At 43.6% G+C, this 19737-nt stretch overlaps 1 protein-coding gene across 1 annotated transcript; it reads left to right on the top strand.

The window, feature by feature from the left end:
• Window positions 1-19: 19 nt before the first annotated feature.
• Window positions 20-19106, top strand: MRPS18A (mitochondrial ribosomal protein S18A). Its single transcript, XM_072333065.1, has 6 exons — window positions 20-179; window positions 422-453; window positions 2276-2380; window positions 8646-8769; window positions 9540-9606; window positions 18360-19106. Exons 1-6 carry the CDS (start codon window positions 80-82, stop codon window positions 18502-18504), a joined length of 573 nt encoding a protein of 190 aa, XP_072189166.1. The 5' UTR covers window positions 20-79; the 3' UTR covers window positions 18505-19106.
• Window positions 19107-19737: the final 631 nt, after the last annotated feature.

Below are 19737 nucleotides of genomic sequence, written 5' to 3'. Positions count from 1 at the left end.
AAGAGCCTCAACATGGCGCCCGAGAGCCCGCCTTCCCGCCGGCGGAAGCGGGAGTGACGGCACTGAGGGCGACGACAAGATGGCGGCACCCAGCTTACTGCGGGGGGCGTTCAGGCGGCTGTTTGCCGGGCTCTGGGGAAGCGGCTGGGTCGCACCACCGGCTAGAACCCTCCGGGAGGGTGAGTGCACGAGTGGCGGTCTACTTCTGCTGCCCGGGGGGGATCGCGGCAGTGCTCCGGGATCATTCTGTATTGCCCTGCCCCCCGGCAGCCTCTCTCTCTGATCTCTCACTGCGGTGGAACTACGCTGTTTCAGCACGACTCCACCACCGAGTGGTTTTTTTATTTTTTTATTTTGTTAAGGAGGAATGAATCTCATTTTGTTTTCTTGTCTTTTTCTCCTTTATTTTTGTTTTGTGTAGTCGTGGAGGTGACTGAAGGCAACACGACCATAGTAAGTCTCTATACCTACATCTTTCTCACTAACAGCTCATGCTGTTAATTCTTCTTTCTGCAGTGGGAAATAAGCCTGTTGGCTCCGAAAGGGGAGGGTGAAAGGGTCGGCTTTCTGCCCAAACGACACCGCAGCCTGTGAAGGCCAACAAAGGAAAGAGGGCGTTACAAGTGTAGTTAAGCCGGTTGGCCACAGAAAGCCTGGGTCGTCACCCTGCTGCTGAGCAAGGTGATGGAGGGCTCCGGTCAGAGCTACCCAGACCTCTTGTATGGTAATACCCGATAAAACTGGGAACCCTGACACTTGTCATCATCCCAGCCCCATGGTTAGCGTGAGCAGGCATGGTAAAAGTTTGCCTGACTGCAGAGTTGTTCAGTGCCGGCTGTATGACACACGTGCCACTTGCCTTTGATCTGTGCTGTGTTTGTTTGTCACAGCGTGTGCCTCACCAGCTGCCGGTGATGTTAAGGTTGTGTTTTGTAACGCATTCAATGAGGGGAAAAAAAATCAGTGGAAGAACTGTTGTCAAAAGCAAGCCTCTAAATACTCAAAACGGTATTGCTTCTGAAAGTAAGTTTTTTATATGTGTCTTGAAGACAGGCAATACAGATACTTGGAGGTGTTTAAATATCATTGTGAGAGTAGAGCAGGGATTATACATAAATAAAGACTGAAGGGACTTCTTATTTTCTTTCTTTGCTAGTGAAACAGGCAAAAACTGACTGTTTATGCATTTGAAAGTTTGGGTTTCCTTTGTGTCATGTTTGGATTTGTGGATGCTGTCATGTTTGAAACTTGGAGTAGGTTACTTACATTTTAGATGTATAACTTTTTTACACCAGCAGAGTCCTCTAGAAAAAAAAAGTCTCAACTTCCTTTGTGCATCATAGGGAAGATCTGGATACTTCTGAGTAATATGCGTCAATACTAATGCATCAACACATGATTCATCCATGCTCATAAATGAGAAAATCTCGTAACAAATGATGTAAATTGACCAACTAGAGGGCTGATGCATTTCTCAGTATATTCTCTGGGCACTCCATTTTTCCTATGAACTCAGCCTCAGGTTTTTCTGAATACATCTACGTGCTCTTCTTATGAACTCTTGTCTTTTATCAGTATCAAGGGAAGTGTTGGACTAGAGGAACTCAGAATTCATCAGCATACTGAGAACATCAAGCCTTTGTAATCATTCTTAGTTCTGTAACAGAAGAATAATAACTCAGTGGGTTAACAATATGATAGCCCTCAGTTATTGGTCAATAATTACCCAAATCTATATGTTGAAATTGATGTCAAGAAAAATTGTCCTGACTGATTTTTCCTCATAGTTTTCCACATTGGTGGTTTACAAACTAGCAAGCCTATGGGTGTTTTGGCCCACAGCATGCATCTGCTACTCTGTGATACTCTCATATTCCCAGCAAATTATTTAAGGCTTTTGGCTAACAAATTGCTACAATTGCAAGGCATAGTAGTTCAGAGGAATACACAGTAAATGGAATTCAAGCAAGAATGAGAACTTCACATTAAGTGTGTACTAGCTTAGATTTAAATATAATATACACAACGGTTTATCAAATGATTTTCTGTGCCCCTTGGATTTTTTTTTATCCCTATTGCCTTTGCATTCCCAAAGTGCTCGATCTTTTTATATGAGTGAGTCATGTAATGCAAATCCTGTCTCCCTTACATCTATGCAGTACTGGTCAGCATGTCATAGACTTGATGAAAGATACTCCTCAAGTCACAGAGGAAGTTAGGTATCCATACTATGGAATCTTTGCTTGTTCATTGTATTCTCTGAATTGTTTCTTAGATTGAAGGGAAAATTATTGAGGATGCTGAAACACCTACACCTCCTAACCCCTCTGGCCAGTGTCCTATCTGTCGCTGGAACCTGAAGCATAAGTACGATTATGTGGTAAGTTTAATGAAATAGTATTCCCTGCAGGTGGATAAATATTGCTCTCCAATGTGGGGTACTGCACAACCTGCCCCTTTCTTCTTTTGCTGGGTGTAGTCGGAGAAGATCATTCCATCTCTGCTGCCCTTGAGTGTTATAAGAATAACTTCCTACATAGTAATTGCCTGCCTTGGCTGATGGTATTCCTTGGGGAAAAAAAATGAATTTTCTCGTATCAAGTAGGAGGTTTGGAATTATGCACATGCCCATTTCTTCTGACCGTCTTGTCATTGTTCTCTAAGGTAGTAACTATTCTTTATGCATTTTAAAGCTCTTGATGATGTGAGGTAGAGCACACAGGCTTACTTCCCTCTCCCCTTAGCAACAGAAAAAAACAGATTTTGATTGATGTCTTTTGCAGGAAATGCTAATGAGTGTATTAATAACTCTAAGTATGGAAAACAGCAGGGAAAGCATGTAATTCTTTAAAGCAAAAGCACCACTGAATAGGGAGTATGAAGTAGAAGACGTCAAATGTAGCCTCACCAGAGGTCATTCAAACGCAGAGTTCATAAAAGGACTAAGTGCCCCCACCACGCTAAAATCTCCGTGCTGGAATCAGAAAAGAAAAGCAGACAAGAACATGCTGTTACTAAGATAAGGTAACAGAGAAGTCAGAGTGAGTTAATGCCAATAGGATTAGGGTGAAAGAAATACAAATACATCTGGAGGAAAATAAATACTTTTGAGAAAGGAAGAGCATTAACGTGAGAGGAACAGAAAGACCTGTTGGCTGCAGAATGACTGAGCTGCTCACATGCAGTCCTAGTGCGTGCAGAAATGAGAAGCTTTGGATATCTTGGTATTAATGACAGTCTTGCAAATAACTACTGCAAGGCAGTGGGAAAAAACAACAACAACTAAACAGATACATATTTATGCAATAGAAATAACTTAAGCATTGAATTAGGTACAGAGCAGTAGGCCCAGCTTGCATGTAGCCCCAAGATCTTAGGGGACTTAACTAACAAGTATGTTACTTGACTTCAGGAGGATTTTTTTTAACATATGGAAAAGGCCTAAGGAATCACAAAATACTCTGGTCTGAGTGCTGTCAGTGATTCCAACTCAGATATTGAAAGTGCTAGAAAAACAAATCTAATTTGTTTTATGTTGCCATGTTTGAATGCAGGGATTTCTTGCAAGATGCACTTCTTTATGGTTGCTGAACTTAACTATTTGAAGGAAACCATTTACACTGGAAATAGTTTTCAAAGGGTAATTCAGTGTTACATGCAATTAAATATAAGGAGTCAGTAGTATTGTTAACTAGTTCTAGCTCTATGGATTTCTAGGAAGTGTTTCATGAGTCTCACATTAGGAGCTCCAGAGGAACTATAAACTGATGCTCAGGATTGAAATGAGCTACTGCAGAGGATCAGATCTTGGAAATTAAAATGAAAACATTTTCTACCGCTGTTGACAGTAGCGGACTCCATTGTGTGAATAGGTAACAGAGCCACTGAGATCCAAAGCATTGGTTTTAGATAATGTAGTGCTGTAGAGACAGTGTGCCAGGATTAGAAGGAAACTGTTAGTCAAGTGTTACCTGTGGTTTTTACTGTGAATGAAGATTTTGCATTTCTTCCGTACTGAAGTTCAGTTTGATTCTTAGATCCTGGTTTCTGCTGGTCAGCATAGAGGGAAGAGAAAACCAAATGTGAGGAGAGATCCTGCAGCCAGAATATTTAGAGTCATTGTTGAGGCTGTTCCCAAAAATAGAGGAATCCTAGATATATCCGTCTTGGCTATTGCATAGTTTCTGAATGTTTATGTTTCTGAGTACATACATCCAGTTCCCTGCTGTGGAGCAAAGGAGAATCTGGACAAAAAGCTGAAGCTAGTAGTATGAACTAGCATATCCGAGTCGTACCATGTTCCTGCCTCAGTAGTTAGAGCTGTTCCTCCACGAGGCTGATGTGAACTAGGAAAGTTTCAGTTCTGGAGTAGATCACCTCTTCTGCTTGAATAAGTTTGTTACGTGTTTGAATGCCAGTTGAGAATTTATGGGCTTTTAAATGTTAAGGTGAATAAAACCTCCCTTTTCTGCACAAAAGCTCTCCGCTATTTCTCTGTGCTACAGCAGTGATGACTAGCAGAATCTTGAAGTGCTCAAACAATAAAGGGCAGAGACATTACTGTGTGGGTAATTAAACGGTGGCACAATTTACTTGCTGGTGGGTGAATTATCCTAAAAGACAGTAAATCGAGAACAGCTATTTTTGTTAAAGACACGGGGTAGTTTATAAAGCATAAACTATAACCTGTGTTTGGTAAAAGATTAGAATAGATGGATCACAGTGGTTCTTTTGAGATTGATAAGCTGAGATCAGTCAGTTGCACAGAAGGGAAAGTGTGAGCTTTTTTGCTTGAGACGCTTGTAATTGGAATGAATAAGGCACTGTGAAAAGGGAAGTGTTGAATTAGCCCCTGAGGGAGCTGAGTAATATGACCTCATAGGACTTTCCTTTTGTGATGGGCAACTAGCACAGTCTAAAGTAGTGGCATAATGAGTTACTTTAGCTGTCGGAGAACTGGGGGACCAATGTCTCCTAAGTTATTAATCAACCAAACAGGCATTGTGAGCGCTCTCGGGTCATGATTCCAACTTGCCTCAGCTGTGGTGTGGAGGGCTGCAGTTGTCATTGCCAGTTCAGTCCTTAGTCTCTGCTGAGGCTCAAGATAAAGGGGCCCAAGGCACAGATTCCCACAGTTTGTGATCAGGGTATGTCTATCTGCTAAAAACTTATAGGCGATTTTATTTATTATTTTTTGTAGCCATTGGAGATTTTAAACAATAAAATGATTTTGATCACTGTCAGGCAACTGGGCTGGAATCTGCAGTCTTCTTACAAAATATCTAAAGGATGGTGTACAGCTCCCTGGAGTAAGTGAAAGGAGGAAGTATATTCTTGTGTAACTGGAAATAATGACTTGGCTGATAAAACCCAGTAGTAATTTGGCTACGCAGACAAATCTTATTGTGGTAAATGGAGGTATTCATGAATTGCATAAAACTCATCAAGGACCTTGCTTTTCAGATTGTCTGTTGATAGTAAAATGCAGAGATGCCTCTGCTATTCAGTTGCTAAACAAAACACTATGTATAGCACATCATTGTGAACGGATAGCAAGTTCATCCAGAACTTGTAGAGGTGAAGGCTAAGCTTGGTTGGTTGGTTGTTTTTTTTTTCTTTTTCTCCTTATCCACTTCAACCATCGTTAGTCAGAGTTAGGCAGTAAATATGTCATCTTGTTTTAGCAGCAATTAGAGGAAACTGAACTGCAAAGTTTGCCTGTTAGCTCTAGATTAATTCAATCCAAATTGTTTTCATCAAATGCTGCAGATTACAGGGGTGGGAATCTGGGTCCAGCCTCGTGGGAGCTGTCCAGTGATTAAAGCAAAGCCGTGGTTACAGGCTTGGCTGTCCATTAGCACAGAATGTGAATTTCATGGAACATGACGGCACCATGAGAACTTGCCAGATGTATTTTTTTCTTTGACTCTTCTACATACTCGCACACTTTCCCTCCACAGCTGCCCCGTAAAGTTGGCTGTACCTGTCTGCTTTCTCCCAGTGGTAAGATGCATCTGTGTGATTACAATGGGAGAGGCACCTGGTCTGTTAACTGTGGGAATCTTCAGAAATGGACAAACCTTCTGTCGAGTATGCAGCATTTTAAGCCAAATGGCATGAGTGTGATTTGAAGCTGTGGAAGCTAGAACATAGGCGATTTCACTTGAGAAATGACTGCCACACAGAACTGGTCAGCTGGTGATGCTGTTGCTCAGATAATAACAAAAAATGGATTTTCCTGATTTATTTTATTTTACTTTATTTTTTTCCAGTGGGAGAAAAAGCACCATCTCCCTTTATTTTTCACCTCCCCCCTTTGCATGGAAATATTTGATAACAGCTCTGTGACTCCATGAGGCGTGGTGGTAATATGAGAAAGCACTTGGACCACACACACCCTTCACTAGAGCCTGTGGCCTCCTTAGGTTTTCACTGTAGCAAAGACTGGAACAGCCTTAAACTTGCCATCATCTCCCTTTTCCCTCTTTCCCACAAAGTAATGCAAGCTAGTAGAAAAGCCTAGGAAGTTTTTCATTTCCTAGGCACTTTGACCTGAACAACACTTTCTCACTTAGGGAAGTGGTATGTTTGTGCTAAATGGCAAATTGAGGTGTTGGTGATTTGGAGAACCTGGGTAGCTAAAGAAGATGGGAAAAGGGGGATGGAGTCTTGCTTCAGTTTCCTGGATCCAATCCAGTGCATTTCAGGAGTGGCTGAAAGTCAGTGCCCTTGGACTGCTTGGCTGGCCCCTGCCCAACTTCCACCAACGCAGCTGGCACCAACTCATCCCCTGGTTACTGTTCTCATTGGCAAGGCAGTGTACTAGCTGGACCAAAGACACTTCTCTTCCCTTTTATCCATAGATGGCCTCTTGAGAGCTTCCTGCTCGTTGCTCAGCTATGTTATTCTTGTTCTTATGATGAGAAGCCATTTTGTATTTACAAAATGAAGGAGATGGATCTGGAAATCAGCCTGATCATGTTAGTTGGTAGAACTAGGAGCTAGGGAAGAGGGAAATTTTTTGTTGTGGTTACAATAGTGAGGATGGGATCGGGGGAAAATAAACCTCTGGATTTTTTGCTCCAGCATTTGTATATCAGCATCTCATATTGCAGAGTTGGTTATTGCTTGAAAGTCATACTGAATTCTAGCAGCCCGCTTCAGAGCTTAACTGATCTCATGCATTAGGGATGGATTTATAAATCCAATATAACTGTAGCTTCTGAATGCCATTTTTATTCCAATTGTGACTGTCTTTGCAATGGCAGTAAATGAAGCTAGGAATGTTTCAGGGAGCCCTTTGTAAAACAGACTAGATGTGGAGTGGAAGAAGGTCTGCCTCTAACAGGCATAGTTGGGGTCACCCATCATGAAGAGCAACAAGTTCTCTCAGTTCTCACCTGTTGCTCTAAACTGATAGGAGTATCGAGTGCTGATATACCTAGTTTGAATTCCTAGCATGTTGAAGTGTCTGTTGTCACGTCCCGTCCAGCCTGTGAGCCGCCTCTGCATGGTCCAGCTACCTCAACTATGAGAATGTTTACAGTGATGGAGAAGTAAACTCTCAGCAACAAGTCTGTGAACAGATGGAGAACAACAAGTACAGAGGCCCTAGAAGCCCTTTGGGACAACTTATGCAGACACCAGCACGTCAAGGGGACCTGCCTACATTGATTTGAGGGTGCACTAGCAGTGGTGATGCGTGTGGAAGTGAAGAGCTGGACTGGTTTACTATGTACAGTTAATGGGACACTCATGCAACAGCTGTTGCTGCTGTGTTTAGGAATTTGTAATCCCCGACCTGTGATACTATCTGATTCTAGGGATTCCTTTAATTTTGTTTTTATTAAAAGTGCTTTACATTTCTAAAGCTCTTAATTAAGGTCAACAGCAGTTTAATCTAAATGATCCTTGAATCTCAGCCAAACCCTCAGTGTGTTTTGAGTGCTCCTTCTATGCAATGGGGCTTTAACATCTCAGCCTAATGCATGCACACACAGGCAAAGAATTGAAAGCAGTGATTTATTCTATTAGGTCTTTCCTATCAGCACATGTTCCTTTCTTACGACAAGCTTCTTCGTGGAACATTTTGGACTGTTTCCATGTTCTCCACCCCTCCAGAGAAACATGAGGGAAGTTCCATCATGGGAAACTGGTCAGAAGTTTGAAGAATAGATAGCAGAGAACAATCCTGCTCTGAGGGGAACAAGAAAAGGGCCAGAGGTGATCTAACATATCTGTGACCTTTAGGATAGCAGCTTTAATGGCGTTTCAAGTTGTGTAAACACGTCCATCTGTAGGTCTTATGTAACTGTGTCTCAGTACCTAGGACGCATTATCTTAGCCAGAATCTTGGAGCAAGTGACAGTGAAGTAGTAGGGATTGCAGCTGACATCATGTGTTTACAGAAGTGAAATCAAGGGAAGACTCAGACCATGTTAGTGACCTCACTGAGTTAAGCTGGCGGGCAAAGTAAAGGCGAGCAAAAGTCACTTGTTGACAAGCTGCATCTGAGATGTGTGGGAAGCATGCTTTTGTTTTGTATTGAGCTCTGTACACAGCGTGAGGACTAGCACAACACCTAAGAATCACAGCAATTAAAGGAGCTATATTACTTTGGTTTTGCCCTTTTCTTGCTTCTGCAGGATGTCTTGCTGTTGAGACAGTTTATCCGTTCTGATGGAGGGATGCTGCCACGGAGGATCACAGGCCTCTGTTTGGAGGAGCACAAGAAGATTGCTGCCTGTGTGCAGATGGCGCACCGTGCAGGTATCTAGCCTCCTCCTTCAGACAACATCCTTAGTGCAGGGAATAGAGCTCCATGAGAGGGCTCTCCCACCCAGTTAGTATGCTGGTAAGATTTCAGTGTCTAGTCACCCAGCAAGCCCATCATGCACCAAGTACTGAGACAAGGTGACTGACCAGAAAGAAACTACTTGTTCTGCTTTCTGTGTGTCTTGGTTCCTGACTTAGCAGTAGATATTTACTTCTCTAGATGAATCTACCATTGCTGAAGGATGTGGGAAATATCTCAGTCTATAGTAACTAATGATTAAACACCAATTTTTGAAGTGACATTTTAGCATAAGCTTGATCTTCTACCCATTAATGTACCTGTCTCGTATTCGCCTTCAGAAGATCTTTGTTTTGACCTGGGAGCAGGTGCCAGGTTCACACAGTTTGAGTATTATCCAAGTTAAATGGACTGAAGATTTAGTAGTCAGATTTTCATCCTGAAGGTGAAATCTGATTGGACTTCAGTGCTTTATGTCATCTCAAAAAGCATCTTTGGTGAGCCCAAGTCTTCAGTATGTGTTTCCTCTCAGATAGCATGTACACCAAAACCTCCTAGCTTCTCTCTGGCTAGAGCACAGGTTCAGCAATGGCAAAAGAAAGAATAAATACTTTTTCTGCTCTAGTTGTGTTTTAGCAGTAGGAATGTTGGCTGCCTGGCTTATGAGGTATAACTAATTTGTGGATGCTGTAGATGGAACAAAGGCACTGTAAAGTATTCTCACGCCTTTGTTTTTCTGTCTCAGGTTTGCTGCCAAACCACAGGCCTCTACTTCCTGAAGGGCATGTTCCCAGGAAACCCAAGTTGAACAGGTGAGTAGTCTTGTCTTTCCATGTCTTTTTTTCAGGAATAGGTTGGAAGAGGAAAAGCAGTTCCTTGTAACTGGCTAAAACATGCCTTAGGCAGCGGGTCTTATAAATACATATCTACTGTCATGAAGTACTTTCATTAGACTTCTAAGGACAAACTGCATCTCATTCCATCAGTCTACTGCCACAGGATGAATGCCACACCATTAGTCTGCCCTCCCTTCTTCAGCTGCCTCCTACTTATTAATATTCAGTAGGGCAGACATGGAAGGCTGCCACAGAAATGGAGTCACAGCATCACAGAGTAGTTGAGGTTGGACAGGTACTGTGGAGACTATTTAGTCCTCACCTCCTGCTCGAGCAGGGTCACTATTGCTGATTACCCAAGAATGCCCAGCCAAACTTTAAATATCTCCAAGGACAGACCATTCACAGTTTCTCTGGGCAGCTTGTTCCAGAGTTCAGCCACTCAGTTAAGAAGGTACTTCCTTAAATATAGATTACACTTCTTTCAGTTTGTGCCCATTGCCTCTTGTATTTTTGCTGTGCGCCACAGAGAAGAGCCTGTCTTCTTTATACCTTCCTTTCAGGTATTTGTAAGCACTAATGAGACCCTCTCTGAACCTTCTCCTCTCCAGAATAAACAGTCCCTTCTCTCTCCGCCTGTGTCTGGCATCCAACTGCACATGGGACGAAAGGGGTACCAGCCATGTGTTGGGGGCTATGCAGCTAGCTAGTTTTACACTGCCCCATCTCCATTTGCCCTTTTTGACTGCAAGCTGTGATTCGTCCTCAGCCTGCCCTTCCTGTGTAGCATGCTGTCTTCCCCCTCCCAGTACTGAATGGCCCCTGGCCTTTGGGGGCAAACCGAAAGGCTGCTGTCGCCTTCTGCGCTTTGCTCGGCATTAGGAGGTGCTAATCCCCTGTTTATGGCCTCACACTCTGTTTCCATGGGGATGTCAGAGCGGTTTATGAACCCTGCATTAGCAAGCCATGGGGTTACCAGAGGGCATGGGGCTGTTGCTGGGAAAGCTTAGGCTGCAGTGTTTGGGGCAGTCAGAGACTCATTCCTGCATTTCAGGTCTGATGCTCTGCAATGGAGATCTGAGGCAGGCCCTTGGAAATGTCCCTGAGATGCTGGCAGGCTGTGCACTGAGTATTGGGGAGAATCAAACTGGAGGACTCTACATTTGGCGCAGCTTTGTTTCCATCAGATACTTTGACTCCTTGTTGTTCCTGTATCTTAAAAGTCTTTGGGATTATTTAGTTGCTGCATCTATCCAGCAGCTGTGGGGTGGAGCACATTATCTAGTTAGAATCACCAAGGTTGGAAAAGACCGAAAAGATCATCCAGTCCAACCATTCACCTATTACTAATAGCTCCCACCACTAAACCATGTCCCTCAACACAACATCCAGTTGTTCCTTGAACACCCCCAGGGTTGGTGACTCCACCACCTCCCTGGGCAGTGCATTCCAGTGCCTGACCACCCTTTCTGAGAAGTAATATTTCCTAATGTCCAGCCTGAATCTCCCCTGCCACAGCTTGAAACCATTCCCTCTGGTCCTATCACTAATGACAGGAGAGAAGAGGCCAACCCCCAGCTCACCACAACCTCCCTTCAGGAAGTTATAGAGAGCTATAAGGTCTCCCCTGAGCCTCCTCTTTCCAGGCTGAACATTCCCAGCTCCTTCAGTCTCTCCTTATAAGGCCTGTGCTCCAGACCCCTCACCAGCTTTGTTGCCCTCCTTTGAACACTCTGCGGGGCCTCAATGTCTCTCTTGCAGTGAGGGGCCCAGAACTGGACATAGTACTCGAAATGCGGTCTCACCAGTGCTGAGTGCAGGGGGACAATCACCTCTCTGCTCCTGCTAGCAACACTGTTTCTGATTCAAGCCAGGATGCCATTAGTATTCACATGGCAACCTTGTGTAGCAGGTGAGATGGAAATGGTAAATCCTGTATCTTGCTGGAGTCACACCAGGACTCCAGGTCTAATGCCTTCAATTTTATAAATTGTTTCTTAGAATGTTAGAAGAACAGAGGATATTTCAACATACGTTCTACATTGAAGTGGGTACCTCCACCTCTAAGATGAAGCGATTTTAATTAGTGATTAGTATCCGCACCTTCCCTGCTGCATTGCTAGTCCTTCCTTATACCACTTGATTTTTTTCTTTCCAGCAAGGGAATGTAACAAATAGATTGCAGATGGTTGAGGAAAAGAACAAAGCTATTGTTGAGGAGATAGAACAGCAGTGAAATAGGCAGTGTTTGGGGTTTGAATTGAGACAATGGAAGGGATCAAGAAATTTGATTGGAAGCTTTGGTAGCGGTGGAGCTGGAACTAAATAAGTACTGGAGCCAGGGTAGAGTGTACGGGTACTTCAGAAGTGCATTTGTGGTCCTTTACAACAGTCTCAGTCTGCTGAAAGGGGAAAATCCATATCCTTGGAAATCTTATCCAGTGTGGCTCTATGAGAGTTTTAACTATGCCTGCCCCTACCTGCATTTTCCATGTTGTTCTGTGGAACTGTAGCTTGCACTGGTTGAAGCAGGAGACATTAATTACTTCCTTCCTCTTGCCCCATTGGGGCAGGGTGGCCCTGCAGGGTTGGAAGGATACACATGCTGAAAGTACTTACTTGAGGGATGAAAACAGAATTATTCTCATAAGTTTCCTTTGTAAATGACTTGTCCAAGCTTAATTTCCCTTTGCCTGTGTAACTGTTCTTAAAGTCTTTGTAAGGCCATGGTAACTGGGGACTCAGCCTGTGGTGATGCCGAGTGCAAGTGAGCCCACAAGGGCAGAATTTGTCTGGGACATGAGTGAAGCAAGCTGCCATGTTCAGTGCCGTGGGAACCTGATCAGGTCATCCTGTAATCTTGTCTAACATAATACTGAACTGCCCACCTAACAGAGTCTCTCTTCACTCCATTTAAGGCCTGCTGGGTTCTCAAGTGCAGGGATCCTATCATAGCAGCTGCTGTATTGAACAATTAGGTGATATATTTTCCAAATCTTTGAGCTTCAGCTTTTCTTGAGATCCCTAAATTGACTGCTGTAGTCATCTTTATCTCTGTTTAAATGAGGTAACTGCTTTATTTTGCGCTGCTGTTGTAGCCCTGGGAATGCCAATGGAGAGAAAATGAGCAGTGATGTTAAATGCAGTTGTATCAGATTGCATCTTTGGCTACTTGTTAAAGCTTTTCCAAGACTAGAACACAGCTAATGTACATTCCTTAATGCTAGTTTGATGAGCCCATGCACTCTCCAGCTCAGCCTGCAGTAATGGCTTCTTCCTTCCACCATCAGTGGGTCTGCTCTGTGTGTGGTGTTGAAATAGACACTTCTGCTCTCTATCTCCTCCAGAAAACTTTGACCACCCTTTTAGCAAGGATCAGGGATGCAGCCCTGCAGTTGATTACTGATGTGAAGTTTGGATTTCTTACTTCTCTGGAAATTGCTTTTCTGGTGCTTACAAGCAGAATCACTGTTATATTTTCTGAAGTGGTTTTATTGTCTCCATTGCACATACTTCACACATTCTCTCTTACATGCCCCAGAATTGTCTGCATATTGGTAAGAATTTACCTGTTTTGTACTGAGTCATTTGACAGGCAGCTTGCCCCATTTCCATTTCCTAACCTGTTTCTGGGATGCAAGAGTAAGTGCAGACTGCTTTTGGAAGCAGTGATCTGCTGATCCCTGCTTGTTCTTGGTCACGCAGCTCTAGCACAGAGTGGATGTGGTCACGTCCATCCATCCAGGATGTAATGTAACATAGAGAAGAAGATTGGGAACTGCAAAACAAGGTATAACGTGAAAGTGGAATCCAGTTTGAGCCACGCTCTGGCCATCATGGTGGTGGGTGATGTGTGGAACAGCTTGGGGTCAGAATTTAACTGAGGGGCACTCCACAGCTCTGTGTTCTACTCCCTGCATTTGGGACACTGTCCAAGTAAGACCCACTGGATTCTTGGATTCAGTTCTTTCTTATCACATTCTGCCTGATTTGTTTTTGACGATGATAGCTCATGACTATTATTGCTTAACTGCTTTAGTTGCTGTGGGCTCTTTAGACATATGGTCATCACAGTATCTGCATCATCCATAAACTCTTCAGTCTACTGTCCTCTCCCTCTCTTTCGTAATATTTATCTACAGAACTTGGGCATGAAACCAGTGAAGATTACCCCTGTCATTACAGAATTAGTCCCTACGGTTCACTTATTTGGCCCACTCTGGGACTTTTGCTGTTTCCAAGGGTTGATTCTACAAGCAAACATGTCTTGTAGCCAAAGCTTGTTCCCTCAGCTGCAGTCTGAGTTCTTCCTTTTGTAACTTCCTGTTGTTACCTTTTATTTTTGAGTTCATTTATGCTCCAGCCTGGCATGTTCTAGTAAAGTGCTGCAGCAACAAAATACTGTCAGTAGCCCGCGAGGTTGAGGACACTCTCAGGGATTTCAGCAACACTGTGTGGAGTGACAGGCTATTTGCAGATTCCAGGGTTTTGTGTGCAAGCCACCACACACAAAAGCCATTTGGGAAGCAGTCAAGTACAGCTGCAGGCCACACTTCTGTCCTTGCTTTCCAGGAGTGGAAACCTGAACAACTCAACAGTTTTGTTTGCAGCATGGAGGTTGCTGCATGGATCACAGCATCACAGAATGACCTGGGTTGGAAGGGACCTCAAGGATCATGAAATTCCAACCCCCTGCCTGGCAGGGCCACCGAACTTGCATGTTTACTAGATCAGGCTGCCCAGGGCCCCATCCAACCTGGCCTTGAACACCTCCAAGGACGAGGCATCCACAGCCTCCCTGGGCAGCCTGTTCCAGGACCTCACCACTCTCCTGGTGAAGAACTTCCCCCTAACATCCAACCTAAATCTACCCTTTTTCAGCTTAAATCCATTTCCCCTTGTGCTACTATTATCAGCCCTTTCAAAGAGTTTACTCCCCTCAATGGATATTGTGGACTAACTATCCAGAACAGACACCAAGTTCAGGCCATCATCTAGATGCTTTCTTAACGTGAATATACCAGTTTTTCTTTCGGCAGGCCCAAATCGTTGGTTAAAGCACAGCTTTGGGAAGCTGTTCCCTTCCCTTCCCCAAAGGACTGAAGGATGTCACACATTCCCTGAGTCATCTGTACTCTTGTCAGCAAGACATGCTGTACATGTGGAGTATGAGTATGTGATTTTAAGTGCTCAGTTACTGTTCCATTTTCAGCTTCCTACTGGAAGAACAGAAATTGGCACAACTAATATCCAGGTCAGTCCTTCCTCCACATGAACTGGAGAATTTGCTATGTGTCAGGGAAGAGGCAGGTTCCTTACGAACTCCTCATGAATTATAAAGTTCTCAGGCTCTGCAGACACCTCTCATCCCTCAGAGCAGAATCTGGTTTCACTGCTATCAGTGTTTCGCTCCAGCAGTTTGTGGTTTCTCTCATCTGTGTGGAAACTGTGTGCATAGCATGTGAATTCAAAAGAGCAAAGAGCTGGAGTGGCTGCAGGTGAGCAAAACCAAGAAGTGTCAAGGGAAGGGATGTGGCAGGGAGGAGGCAGTCTTGCCAGCACTTTGATAGAGTGCTTCCTCTGCCTTCTGCTCTTAATCCAAACAGGAGACGGACTGAAAAAGTTCAGTGAGGGTTCAGAAGTTCAGCCCTGAACCACACCAGCATACTTGGGCTGCATGCGGGGCTGCAGTAGCCTCATGTGTAGGTAATTTCTCTTACCCAGCACATAGAATTTCTGTGCTTATTTTTAGGTGTTAAACAGCAGCTTCTTGGTGGGAAGGATTTGGGGCCCTCCTGCTCACAGAATAAAATCCATGGAAACTGATTTCTATGCGCCACAGATATTTTAGGTGACTGCAGTGACTGTGGCTGACTAATTACAGCTGTTTCCATGCATTTTATATCTTGCCATTTCCAATCAGGGAAATGTGACCAAGATTCCTATCTTGCCTTATCCAAACTAGTCACTTGTGTATCTGGAGTCCAGGGGTTCTGCTTGTTCCCTAGGATCCCAGCACAGTCGAGGTGGCAAGTAGAGCCCTGGGGTTGGTTGCTGCTCTCTGAGATCTCATTTCTTTCCTCCTTTGTCCAGAATGAGAGCTCTGAATACTGAGATAAGAGGTTAGGAGACTGCGCACCAGCTGCATTTGGCATCCACGTGGAAGCTGCGTCCCGACAGCCCTCAGCTGATTGAGAAAATTTAGACCATCTGGCAGCGTATGTCTGTAGGTTATTGTAAAAGCTCCCCAAGACAAACCAGGTGGCTCACTACAATGGAAAGTTGGGTGACTTGGCTAGAAAAGGGTGCACAATTTTCTGAAGCATTAGATTACATGCACAGTAAAGTACACAGAAAAGTCCCGTGTGCTGGGCTTCGAAGCGCTCCTATATGAGTTTTGTGGATTCTTTTTACTCTTGGGGACAAAAAAAGCAATCTATTTTGTGAAACAGTAGGAACTGGGGTTAGTAAAAGAGGAAAAGAAACTTTGTAGAGCGAATGCTCCCAGGCATCGGGCTTTTGCTATTGCTGAATCAAGGTTAAAAAAAAAAAGAAAGAAAAAAAAGCAGCAAACAAAATAGGACAAGTTTGAGTTTGGGACAAAGCAAGTATTAAAAGTGCTAAAAGCAAATGTGCTCCAGGAAGGGAAAGCGTCCAAATGTCTGTTTCAGCTAACAATGAAAAGCCCCAGCCTGCAGTCCCCAAAGGAAGCTAAAAGGCTGGAGCAGAGGGCTGGATTAGACCTGCTCAAAGGAGAAAGAACAAAAGCTTTAAAATCAGGCCATTACTAAATCCTCCTTCCTATGCAGAATTGGGGTGTGCACTTCCAGCCCCCACACAGAAACAGAGGGATTTCTTAAAAAGCCACTGTCTGTCTAAACCTGCACACAGCGTTGATGTGTATCTCGCATTCACACGTTTGCTTCACTCCCAGTGAGAACATTTATTATCACGGGACCGCTTTCCTATAAACGTGCAGACACGTGACCAGAACTGCACTTGGCATATTGATGCATTACAATGATTTCGGATTCTTTTTTTTCCTTCCTTTGTTGTAACTGCAGTCTTGTGATATCAAACCAGACTTCTCTCTGCAGCAGGGGAGGTGTGAGAAGACGTAACCCCATGTGCCTGTCAAATAACTCCACACCTTCTTCCAAAAAGAGCTGCCTTACAGTGGCTCTTTGCCAGCTTCCCAAGTAGGGAACCTGTGTTTGGTCTCTTGGAGCTCCCCTGACGTTTGGAATGAGAGATAGGAGTCTCTCTGACTTCCTGTCCTCATATTGTTACGTAAGGGATTCCACTAACGCAGCAGCATAACATTAAAGTTCAAAAGGGGCTAATATACTGCATTTACGTGAGGAAAACTGACTGAACTTTGTTCCACACCGTCTTTTGAACCCCTTCTGCCATCCTAACTATCATAAACTCCTGAAAACAAAAGCAAAACAGTTTGGAAGTGGATTCATTTCAGCGGCAGGAACCTCAAACTGCAATTCATTTTTTCAACCTGTATTGTTTGGGATTGCTGGAGAAGAAAAGTACTAGGAAAATGTGTTGCTGTTACATAGTCTGTAGCTGCCTGGCATAGCAAGCTTTCTTTGTAGTTCCTGGGAATCTGCCACGTGCCTTCAAACAAATGCACTACGTGGTCTCTGTCCAAAGTTCTTAATATCTCAGATTTGCATGATTCAAATGAAAGGTAACAAAGCTGTTTGGGGAGAGGATGACTGATTGAGGTTACATGAAGATCATGGGATTACTCAACACAGGCATGCAAACATCGCTGGACGAAGTTTATCAGTCTGTTCCAAATCCTAATTTGTTGGAGCATTGTTTGTGCAGATTATGCTGGGGTTTTACTTTGGATCTTTATTGTCTGAAAAGGCTCTTCTTTCTCTAAGGACCTCTGTTCCCTCTCTACTGGTAGCGAAAGATTTAAAGCCTAACAAAACTCCAGGCCACCCAGCCGCAGGGTAAGATTTCCAGTAACCGATTCTGAATCTGAAATCCCCTGCCAGTTTGCAAAGCCAAGTCGAAAACATCAAATGGTAAAAAAGCAGAGGATATTTGCCAGACGTTACTCCGGACAGAGATTTGCAGTTGTGATAATTCAATTATAGTACCTCTTCCATTGCAGGTTCTGACTTCCTGCAGCAGCAAATTGCAATAGTTTTATAAAGAGAATGCTAAAGCAAACTCGAGCATATGAAAATGCAAGACTGGGCCAGAATTCCATCCTGTGGAAAAGAAGTACCTATTTATCCACTGAAAGCAAACTAGTTCTTTTTCAGAGACTATTTTACACTGAACTTGGCCTCTGTAATTAGTTTATCTTGTTGAGGCAAGCTGTTGAAATGGCACCTCCTCTAGAGAATGGATGGACTCACTGTTGAACTTAGCAGCAGTGAAGGGCTGTGGCACTCTGTGATAGCTACAGGTGGACAACTTGCCAGCAGCGTGGAGATTACACCTGATTTGTTTCACATGACTGCAAGTCAGGCAGGTGCCAGTGGCTACAGTACGGCAGAGGCGCAGCAGTTCCAAAACAAATAGTCCTTTTCAGTGGTTCCCTTCTGAACTGAGAGAGCTCTGCTCATCGTTACTGCTTTCATAAAGAGGCATGTGGAGAGGCAAAGGAAAGCTAATGAGTGTCTGCTTCTGCTTTGACTAAAGCCGTTTTTCAGTGATCGGTCTCAACTTGAAATACGTTTGTGTTGTTTTGACAGGTATCTGACTCGCTGGTCCGTCAGATCTGCAAAGCCCATCTGGAAGAGGGGCCCCAAGTGGTGCAAAGTTCCCATGCCAGTTGGACACCTTCTTCTGAAGGATAATGTCAAATTTATACACAAGCCGCTTTATTACAACCACTAGATTCCCGAACTGGCACAGTCAAGGAGCACAGCTGTTTTATACTGTTCTGCCTTTTTGTTTGCAACTTTGTTGGTATCTCCAATTTCCAAATTCAGAAACTCTCATTAGTGCTCTGTATTGCCTCTGACGAATGAGCTGCGATCTGTTCCTCAAGGAAAACACAGGATTCAGCAAAGCAGTATTCAACGTTCAGAATGATTTTGGAGAAAGCATGGGGCAAAGATTGATTTTACCTCAAAGGCAGGAAGGATCTGAAGGCTTCCGTGTCACTATAGTCTGCTGCTGGGTTTGGAAAGGTGGTTTCCTTCTTTTCCTGGAAATAAATGGTAATTCCCCTTTCACGTGTTTCAATTTGGATTTGCCTCATTTGGGCTGTTGTATCTCTGACTTCCTGCAGCTCTGTGTTTCCTAAGCAGTAACAAATTAGGTTAATGGCTACCAAAGTTAAATATGTTTAAAATCTGTGCTATCCATAATTTGCAGCAGAAAACACGTAGCAGTGACAGGCAAGTATGTGTATTTCTTGCACATCCACTTCAGCATTCCTAGCTTGTGCATCCTTCCTGGATCAAGCAAATACAGAATGTTGATGTTCAAGACAACCGGACTTGTTTATTCTCCTTGCAAATGCATTTTCTGTGATGAGGGTCCTTCCCAGGATAGTTTTGGGCTGACAGATGTACGTAATTTTCCATATCATAAGTAAAAGGTGGCACCATTTCTCTCCTTGTATAATGTCTGCCTGCAACTTCCACTGATCATTTCTACTTAGGAAGTGCTAATTAAGGGCCTTATGTGAAAGGCTTATTAAATTATTAGGGTCATTATTGGCTCAGTTTCTTTGATACTTATCTGAAAGCTACAAATCAACACAGCCTTCTATATGTACTGCTTGCATCAGAATCATCAGTTCATACTTACTGGTACGGACAGGAACAAAGGATTGGGATAAACCCATATTACCTGGGAAATCAAGTTAGTTTATGTTTTGTTTGTTTGGTTGATTGGTTTTGTTGTTGTTGTTTTGCCTGTGTGGAATGGAAGCCCTGAATTTAGCCCCTGGAGCTGGCTAAGATGTTTTAGCTTTGGGAAAGAACTGACACTTCATTCACGATACTGAGTTAAAATCTCTGGGCTGGCCATCTCTGTTTTTTGAAGCTTTGAAACCTACAGGCCTTCAGAAAGGAGAAGATTTTTCCTTCTGTGAACAGAAGTGGATATGTTTTCTAGCCC

Source organism: Excalfactoria chinensis, chromosome 3 (genome assembly GCF_039878825.1).
Source record: "Excalfactoria chinensis isolate bCotChi1 chromosome 3, bCotChi1.hap2, whole genome shotgun sequence".
Lineage (NCBI taxonomy): Eukaryota > Metazoa > Chordata > Aves > Galliformes > Phasianidae > Excalfactoria > Excalfactoria chinensis.
This window is presented reverse-complemented; position numbering and strand designations above follow the sequence as displayed.

Excerpts from the sequence above, each read along its gene's own strand:
- MRPS18A (XM_072333065.1), top strand. The coding sequence starts at position 80 with ATGGCGGCACCCAGCTTACTGCGGGGGGCGTTCAGGCGGCTGTTTGCC. Across the intron at positions 180-421 it reads GGCTAGAACCCTCCGGGAGG|TCGTGGAGGTGACTGAAGGC; the intron begins GTGAGTGCACGA and ends TGTTTTGTGTAG. Across the intron at positions 454-2,275 it reads CTGAAGGCAACACGACCATA|ATTGAAGGGAAAATTATTGA; the intron begins GTAAGTCTCTAT and ends ATTGTTTCTTAG.